Source organism: Pistacia vera, unplaced genomic scaffold, assembly GCF_008641045.1.
Source record: "Pistacia vera cultivar Batoury unplaced genomic scaffold, PisVer_v2 Contig866, whole genome shotgun sequence".
Classification (NCBI taxonomy): Eukaryota; Viridiplantae; Streptophyta; class Magnoliopsida; order Sapindales; family Anacardiaceae; genus Pistacia; species Pistacia vera.
In genome coordinates this window covers 75,877-85,298 of record NW_022196741.1, presented here as the reverse complement: position 1 = coordinate 85,298, position 9,422 = coordinate 75,877, and the positions used below count along the sequence as shown (strand labels likewise).

The following is a 9,422-nucleotide window of genomic DNA, read 5'->3' as shown; positions in this document are numbered from 1 at the left end:
AATTATTTCTCTCTCCATTATTACTAGATTATTCTTACATGATGATGAATATAGCTTAACAGTCCAATTGTTGTAAAATTGAGCTCCATGTCCTCATGTTGGTAAATTATTGTCTATTGATAGAGATAGAGCACTGTACGTATGTCTAGGATACGAGAAGCGGGAAATATTGACCACAATTTTCAGCTTTAGGGTATAATTCAATAATTCATATTGAGCAGCCGGAAAATGTACATTTTTTGCCCATTTACACAACTGACGCTCAGTACATGATATGACATAACTCCACACCTACATTATTCCACTAGTACTGAATCCTGTCAGCCTCAATTGCTCTTTATCTTTTTCATGTGCTAATATATTATCACACATGATTAACCAAAACTTTTGTTTTTCTGTACACAAATCAGTTTCATTACGTATACAAATTATTAACCATTAAATACCCGTGGTCAGTTCACTCGGTTCCCATTCTTTCAATCCCTTTGAGGAACACATGCATACTTTTAATTACACACCATTATGCGGCTAAGTTCATAGAACTTAACCTCTGTATAGATCAAAAATCAAGTTGAGCGATAAGATAAATTGATTACAGTCCAAGACTTTAACCAAATTTCGATTGGATCTACACTTAAATTTATTGTGTGAATTGTCTTCTTTATGAGTTAGACTATCCTACAAATTAAGTTAAACTAGGTTTAACGCAACAGTCTAACTCCACCTATTTGTGACCGATTTTGCAAGTGAATTGTACAATCTATGTCCTCCACCACGATCATGGATCGATTCCCAGTTGAAAGAAGCAATGTTTTAAGCTCCGCGTTGCACCTCAACGTACCCAACTCTAAATCATAAACATCAAAGTTAAGAAACTTGGTCATTGCTGCGATCAAGCTGGATTTGCCTGTACCCGGTGGTCCATGTAACAAATACCCTCTTTTCCAAACTTTGCCTACTTTTCTATAGTAATCTTTCCTCTCCACAAACCTTTGAAGATCCTTCAACATGTTGTCCTTCTCCACTGGGTCCATGGCAATTGTATCAAATGTTGCAGGATGGTCGAGGTTCACTGACACCCATGCATCAGCCCAGTACCCATAAAGATTTTTGTGATCAACAGTAAAGATTTTTATTTTCTTTGTCTCTTGTAGTATTCTCTCTGCTTCTCTCTCAATATAAGGCAAGTATGAGTCAAAGACGACGTCTTTCTCTTTCTTACGGAAAGTAAGCTCCAAAGTCCTTGCCTCTGATCGAGTACCGGGGGTCATATCACGAGAGTTATTCAACCTCCAGGGATCAAATTCTCTACAAACTAAAACCCACTTCAGTTTAACTCCATTAAACATATCGACCATTTCTTCATGGCTTTCCGTGGTCAGTTTAATATTGTGTTCTTTCTCAGGCTTGCTCAGTTTAGTCTGCTAGCTGAAGGAGCGAGTTTGGAGCCCAAGTATATACTGGCAGCCTCGTAGATTTGGTTTTTAGCTAACCCATCCAGTTCGTCAATGATTATGGTGATATGGGAGAAGCGAGTGTTGAACATTTTGCAAAAGCGAGAAAAGAAGTAGTGTTGGATATCATTGGGCAAGAAATCTTGGAACAGTGATCGAGCTAGCATGACTGTACCAGCAACAGAAGCTGCAGTAGTTAAGATTGTCTTTGCTTTGGCCAGTTTATTCTCAAATGAAGGTGTCGCCATTTGTGGTGTTGGGTTTTGTGTTTGAGAACTTGAGATAATTTGATAATTGATAGTGTTTCAAGAATGCTTTTTGTTTTTCACTCTTTGTGGAAGAAGATGTAAATTATGAATGTTTTTTCGCAAAAGGGAACTCGTGATATTTAACATAAATTGGACAAGAAGAATTACTAAAAACCCATTATGGGTTTCCACAAAAATGAACTGCTGTTAGTAGCAATTAAACTCTGTAAAGGTTTTTTTGGTCATTCTGTAGATTATAAAGGAATCCTAGTCCGAACAAAAGCAACCTAGGTCAAATTCGAGTCAGCGTCATCTACCATTAGCATCCGAGTCCACAGAGCATCACCAATTACAAAACGAAACCAAACGAATAAAAAATAAAAAAATAAAAAGGCAAAAAAAAACGAGGGAGACGTGGATGCTCAGATCAACCTTAATTTTAGGGTTTAGGCATGAAGTGGACCAAAAGCAAAAGGGTATATTCATCTACTTCTCACCACACAAGTTCATTGCAATTGGATCCATTTTTTTCCCTATTTGGTTCTTAAAAAATAAAGAGATTGCATAGACCTTGAACATTTGTTCACGAATATGTGTTTGTCTTGTAAATTTCCTATTAAAAGAGCCTCCCTTTGGGACCATAGCATATGGTCCCAAACATCTGAAAGAGTAAAGTCTAAAAGGAAAAATAATAATAAAATACATTACAATGAACAGTAAGTCCATGGTCTGTTATCCCTTAAGCCCTTCTTTTATTGATCTGTAGAAAAATAAACAGGACCAAGTGGAGTAATAGAAAGGTGCAGGGGCAACCGTTAACGTCAAATTTGGCTTCTTTAAGTTAGGCTCTGGATTGTGAAATATGGTAGCTTCTCCAGAATATTTCTAGATTATTACAGTTTTGAATATTTTTATCCAAAGACATAACTCCTAATCATCTATTAATCAAGCACTTGGCAGAAGTCGTTCAGTAAACTCATGTACCTGTGTGCCATGGCCTCAGACGGGACTGGATCCACACCTCTTTATGGACAACTCATCAGGCCCGCAAAACACCCAGCTCAAACAAAAACTTGTAACTTCATAGGCCCTTAAAGATGAAACTGTTATAATCTCAGAAACCCTTTCACATTTCCTCGGTTGAAAGCAATGCAATATCATGTAAAATCTGTGATGTTAGTAGGTTGACAACGGAGGCGTTATGTCGCATTAAGCCAGAAAAGTTTGGTTGAAACTTTTTGGGTTCACTGCAGCCAAATGTTGTGAACTTTAACTGTGATGTTAGTAACACTGCATGACTGCCCACTAACAATCTCAATGGTGATTAATTAGTACTCTCATGGACAAACTTCATATTTCATCGATTTCCTCTCATGGAAAGCCCTCAGTTTGTGTCCTTTCCCATCGCTTTAATTTGCAACTAGGCATGTGAAAATATCACACAATGACCCAAGCATGAAACATAATGAGCCGTAACTGTTTGACCTCACTATGAATCACCTAAATATCTCATTCTGCAACAAAACACATGCATTGCATAAGAAACGGGCCTCCTTTTCGCAATAATGCACAGTTTGAGCACAGCATGCATCTGCAATAATCATGACTGGCCAGACCACCCCAACATATATGCCTTTTTAGCCTTCATTTACACTAAAATGAATCATCTTGAGTTCAGTGAGCTCTCCTGTAACTAAATACTATTTCAACAGTTAGTGTATATCTTAATTGATCACTCATTCTTTTCCAATGATGGAAATACAACATAGACCACATTATCTCAATTACCTTTTACTTTTAAAGTGGGTTCTTCCTTCCACATGCATGCGTTTAGAAACAAAGCATTTAGACAACTTGTTCTTAAATTCACAAATCGAGGCATCCAGCTTGGCCAATATATTTTTGAATATCTAGTCGACCTGCATCACCATTATTGTTATTAAGATTGAAACATCATATCAGATTATATCTCACTATTTCAATAATGCTAGTCCATGACCCAATTTCATAATTCCGACATGACAGTTCGTCATTAGTCAGTTCGTAAATAGGTAAACGGAACCCATACAAATAGACGGGACCCATTTTATGAATTGACTAATGACGAACTACTACATCCAAGGACGTAACCAGGATTCTGAGTCAGTGGGTTCAAAATATCAAAGTTGATAAATTTACAATAAAATATATACTGAAGTAATAAACATAAAAAATATACTTTTAAAAGTTATATATACCAAATTATCAATTCTACAATTGTCCTTGATGATTTTTCATATTCTAAAAACGTTGCATAATTGCTTCATTGATAATTCCATCAAATATCTCTCTCTCAATATATGTAATAAGACAATTATTTAACAATTGATCTCCCATTCGATTCCGTAGTCGATTTTTCACAATCTTCATCGCAAAAAATGCTCTTTTAACACTTGTCATTGCGACATGTAATATCAATGTTAATTTCATGTATAAAAAGATAACAACACAAACAAAAACACCCTCCTTTTCTATACTATACTCCAACCAATTTGTATATTCTCTAAACCAAATGGGATTAAAACGACGCATTAAATTCTCAATTGCTCGCTTTTTAAAATTATGATTGTGTGGTTGGCAAGGTCCTTTTTGCAAATATGTCTTTCTCACTTTGTCTCTATCATTAGGATGATATTTTAAAATTTTAATCCTCAATCCAAGATCTGCAGGAAGACTACTCAAGTTAAGCTTAACATATGTTTGTTTTGAATTAGATTTCATAAGCTCATTGTGAACACTATCGTGACGCCTTATGTTTTGTTCAATTGATGGTTCCTCATTAGAAAACTTTCTTTTGATCAAAAACTTATCCATAACTAAAAAAAATAAAATAATTTTTATTATGAGAAATATAATTTATTTGCAATTAAAATTAAAAAACAACACAAATTTATCAAAATTCAACTCAGAACTTAGGTTTTTCAAATAATTTCTACTACCCCAATAAAATTCAACTTATAAACATATGAAAACTCATCAAATCTAACTGTAAATATCAAGCAAATAACCAATATATCGAAATTAAACCAAATTTTCAAATCTTTACAACTTAGGATTTCATCAATTCTTTAAATCATATTCAAAATTAACTCAATAACTAACCATAATTTATCAAACTCAACTTAAAACAGCAATTAATTAACTCATACCTCAACATAAACAAGATTAAATCAAAACTCACATCAAAATCTATGAATTATTTCAAACTCATTTATTAAACTTATAACTCATGATCTTTCATCAATTAAGAAAGCTAAAAGAAAAGAATTAATTTTAAGTAAAAAAATAAAAATAAAATTAGTATCGTCTTATCTTGTAATTCAAAGGAGTAACCTTTCTTGATTATCTAACCAAAGAAAAAATATAATATGAGAGCAAAAGAGAGGAAATAAAGAAAAGAGAAAATTTAAAAAAATATTAATTAATAATTTATTTTGTAGGGTCAATGTAAAGTTAAGTGGGGTTAAAATTGTAAAATCTATAAATTATTAATACTTTTTTGAAATTTTTGACAAATTCAATAGGTTTAATTGAACCCACAAGCTACTACGTGGCTACATGCCTGATCATATTAGAAATTGTGAGAGAAAATTATGTGATTAGATAGTATACCTATCATTACTCTATCAAATTTTGAAACAATGCACCACATTAAACATTAACTTAATAGGCTGTCTGTTACTACAAGGGATCTTTGTTTATATAAGCCTAGGCATTCGCCAAAAAGATGCTCCCTATTTAATTATCAATGTTCCATAAGAAGAATTTTGTCTCATTCAAACCTCGTCTTCTACCTATATTATAAAGATGTACCAACTTAACCATAATCTCACCCTTCAGGTAGTGGATAGTTTGAAGAAACTTAAAGATGATGAATCTATCAATGGAAGAACTGCTCTTCCTCGTACATAACTATTATGATGTTATCATAGTTGCAGTGTTTTCTATAACTATAACACTTTGTTTGTCAATAGCTTGGAGAAGGGTCACAAGGACTGAGAACAGTTACATCCCTGGACGCCTGGGTTTGCCTTTTATTGGCGAAACGTTTTCTTTTTTCTCAGCTACTAACAGCTCAAAAGGATGTTACGACTTTGTCAGACTTAGACGACTACGGTTAGTGATTCTCTTTACTTGTATCACATTAACTTACAGTATCTATCATAAAAAAAATTCAACTATGCTTCCTTGATGATTTATGTTTCAATACCTTCCTTCTTGAAAAAGCATATCGGAGTTCATAAAAAACTGTCAAATTTGTGCCTGTTTCTTCCATGGGTTAGCAAGGCATGCACCTGTGCACCATGAGAATGATTGATTTGTAGTTTATTAATTCACTATCGAAACAATAACTCAACTAAAATCCCCTGTTCTTTTTTATCATATTCAACTTAATTCCATTATTTGACTTCTATTATTTTGACTGAAACATGATGTGTGTGTTAGGATCTCACATGGGGATCTCACACCCTTCGAGTTTGATACTTAAGCTTAGGGGCTCTCCCACTTATTATGATGGTCTTTTGGGTTGGACTCTCTCTTAGACTTGAATTCTAACATTGGTGCTCTCGTTGAAAGTTAGATTGTGGAAATGTCAACTTATAGGTTAGATTAAGGTGCAGTGTCCTCTCCTTGTGAGGGAGTGTTGTATCGAATAACTGATAGGTAAGTGAAACTGACCAAATGGGGAAAGGGCTACTGTTGGGCCAGTGTCGATAGAATAAAAGCTTGTTGGGATGCAATGTTAGAATCTCACATCGGGATGTCACAACTTCCAAGTATGGTACTTAAGCTTGGGGGCTCTCTCACCTATCAAACAGGTTTTTTGGGTTGAGCTCTCCCTTGGACTTAAGTTCTAACCGTATGGCACAGCAATCATTAGACTATATGACTGATGTTCATCTCATCGCATGAATTTGGATACGATCATATATTTTTCTTATAGTATTTATGGATAATATAAATTCGTTTGGTATTCATCTAATATAAGAAGATTACAAATTGATGATTGTGATGAAATCAGGCATGGTAACTGGTTCAAGACAAGATTGTTGGGCAAGATTCATGTGTTTGCTCCTAGTACAGAGGGGGCAAGAACCATTTTTGCAAATGATTTTGTGAAATTCAACAAGGGATACGTGAAGTCAATGGCGGATGCTGTTGGAGAGAAGAGTTTGCTATGTGTAACGCATGAAAGCCACAAGAGAATGAGGCGTCTACTATCTGATCCTTTCTCCATGAATTCTTTATCCAAATTTGTTAAGAATTTCGACAAAATGCTCTCTGAGAGATTAAAGACATTAGAAAAATCCGGGAAAAGCTTTTCCGTACTTAAATTTGGCATGAAGGTTAACACAATTCTCACTTGAGAATTTGTCGTTTTTTTTTTTGGTTTAGGATCGATGATAATACCATATATTTGCCACAATGTACGAGCACAGTCCAGGAAATAAGATGCACATAACAATGACTAATCTCTTTGAAAATGTGGTGACATGCAGATAACCTTTGATGCAATGTGCAACATGTTGATGAGCGTGACCGATGAGTCTTTGCTTCAACAAATTGAAAAAGATTGCACTGCAGTTTCCGATGCCATGCTATCATTTCCCATCATGATCCCTGGCACCCGGTACTACAGGGGCCTAAAGGTAAGGCTGAATAGTTTTATTTTTATTTTACTTTTGTGTGTCTTTCATATACTTAAGTGAATAATGGTTAAAACAGGCACGAAAAAGGCTCATGAAAACCTTTACAGAGATGATTGGCAGAAGACGGAAAGGAGTGGAGTGTCCTCAGGATTTTCTACAGAAAATGTTGGAGAGAGAATCTTATCCATCAGATGAAAAGTTGAGCGACCAAGAAATCCTGGATAACTTATTAACATTGATAATTGCTGGGCAGACCACCACTGCAGCTGCTATGATGTGGAGTGTCAAATATCTCGACGATAACAGAGAAGTCCAGGACAGGCTAAGGGTGAGATTTCTCCCACAATAGTTCACAGTTAAGGGACGTTGCTTCTTCCATCTTATAGGAAACTCGACAAAAGCTTTTCGATTATTAATATAGAGGAAATAATAGTTAACGTAAATTCTTAATTTTAACACAGTAAAATGATAAAACCAAATTAGTTGCTTATTTGGTAAATATCTTAGTAGAAGAAAGTACTGCTTAGTCAATTATTCATTTGAATAATATGAACTTACAGGAAGAACAACTGTCAATAAGCAAAAGCAAGTCAGATGGAGCCTCCCTCACCATTGAAGATGTTAATAGCAGCATGTCATACGGCTTGAAGGTAAATCTAAAGTCTAAACTGACTAGTTTTTATGTAAGAATAATCTTTCAATTTTACTTGCTCAAAGACAAATTAATATATAAATGTATGCTTATTTTGAATGAGATTATAATATATTCTCACCTTCTGCAATGTCCAGGTTGTCAAAGAAACTCTAAGAATGTCAAATGTCTTGTTGTGGTTTCCTCGTGTTGCACTTAATGACTGCACTATTGAAGGCAAGTCTCTCTAATTGAAATTCTTCCTCTCTTCAAGATAACCTAAACATGATAAAGCACTGTGTAATTTTCTTCTAACGCAAAGGCCTATTGTTTGTTCTGTTCTGCTTATGTGGTAATTACAGGTTTCAACATAAGGAAGGGATGGCATGTTAACATTGACGCAACTTGTATACATTATGACCCAACTTTGTACAAGGACCCTATGCAATTCAACCCCTCAAGATTTGAAGTAACTAGCTTACTAACTCACTCTGTTTGTTTCTCTGTGGTATTCATATTATCCATTCACGATTATTGTTTCCAGGAAATTCAGAAGCCCTACAGCTTTATACCATTTGGGTCAGGAGCTAGGACGTGCTTGGGAATGAATATGGCCAAAGTAACAATGTTGGTGTTTTTACATCGGCTGACTAGTGGATATACGTGAGTAACTTCCTACTAAACCAAAATTCATCCTAAATCTATGATGGTATCTCAATTGCTTCAATCCCCTGTATCTGTAGGTGGACCGTTGATGATCCAGATCTTCGTCTAGAGAAGAAGGCACATATACCTCGACTCAGGAGCGGCTGTCCCATTACCTTAAAGCCCTGGAACAGTTAAACAATATAAAATAAGAAGGGATGGTTAAGATCTCTGTGTAGTGCTGCTGTTGGCCGGGGACATTTGTAATGGCTTTTTTAACAACTGAAGAAAAGAAAATCGAAATGAAGATACAATCAGGTCCCCACTGTAGTAATTCTATCATGGGTTCAGATGTATGCTTGAGAGTACTTAATTTTGGAATGACAATGAAGAGATTTGGTGTAAATTGTTGAAAGTACAAGGTGTTACTCTTGTGAGTAGCAATGTTTGCTTATTACTTTCTACAATTTCAAGAAAAATAAATTAAGCACAACCGAAGCATGTCATCTTTTGGTGAACGTCCTCTTACCCACGACCGCCCCATTTCTGACTTTTTAGCCTTTGTCGAACCACCATGTAGCGCTGAGCTTTTGGTTGGCTATTACGGTGTAGACGAGATCGAGATTGAGTCCACTACTATCCCATCAGCTCTCGACTAGTTGGATGAGCTCATCATAGGACATTTGATAGTATTGTGTCAAACTATATTTGTTTTTGTTTCATGTTTGATTTCGATACTTTAATGTAGTTTGAG

At 35.2% G+C, this 9,422-nt stretch overlaps 2 protein-coding genes across 3 annotated transcripts; one reads left to right on the top strand and one right to left on the bottom strand.

Moving 5' to 3' along the window:
• Positions 1-701: 701 nt before the first annotated feature.
• Positions 702-1,358, bottom strand: LOC116118919 (AAA-ATPase At3g50940-like). The gene has a single exon (XM_031404872.1). The coding sequence runs from the start codon at positions 1,356-1,358 to the stop codon at positions 702-704; it is 657 nt and encodes a 218-aa protein (XP_031260732.1).
• Positions 1,359-5,590: 4,232 nt separating this feature from the next.
• Positions 5,591-9,066, top strand: LOC116118971 (abscisic acid 8'-hydroxylase 3-like). 2 transcript variants are annotated; one of them, XM_031404932.1, is made up of 9 exons: positions 5,591-5,857; positions 6,765-7,089; positions 7,243-7,392; positions 7,469-7,720; positions 7,953-8,042; positions 8,182-8,260; positions 8,386-8,492; positions 8,577-8,686; positions 8,767-9,066. In XM_031404932.1, the coding sequence occupies exons 1-9, from the start codon at positions 5,610-5,612 to the stop codon at positions 8,864-8,866; spliced, it is 1,461 nt and encodes a 486-aa protein (XP_031260792.1). In that variant the 5' UTR covers positions 5,591-5,609; the 3' UTR covers positions 8,867-9,066. The 2 variants fall into 2 exon arrangements, with proteins under 2 accessions (XP_031260792.1, XP_031260791.1); XM_031404931.1 differs by having other exon boundaries at positions 8,568-8,686.
• Positions 9,067-9,422: the final 356 nt, after the last annotated feature.

Bases quoted from the DNA above. Each gene is read 5' to 3' on its own strand.
- LOC116118919 (XM_031404872.1), bottom strand. From the start codon at position 1,358: ATGGTCGATATGTTTAATGGAGTTAAACTGAAGTGGGTTTTAGTTTGT.
- LOC116118971 (XM_031404931.1), top strand. From the start codon at position 5,610: ATGATGAATCTATCAATGGAAGAACTGCTCTTCCTCGTACATAACTAT. The intron at 8,043-8,181 runs GTAAATCTAAAG...TGCAATGTCCAG, and splicing joins GCATGTCATACGGCTTGAAG to GTTGTCAAAGAAACTCTAAG. The intron at 8,493-8,567 runs GTAACTAGCTTA...TATTGTTTCCAG, and splicing joins TCAACCCCTCAAGATTTGAA to GAAATTCAGAAGCCCTACAG.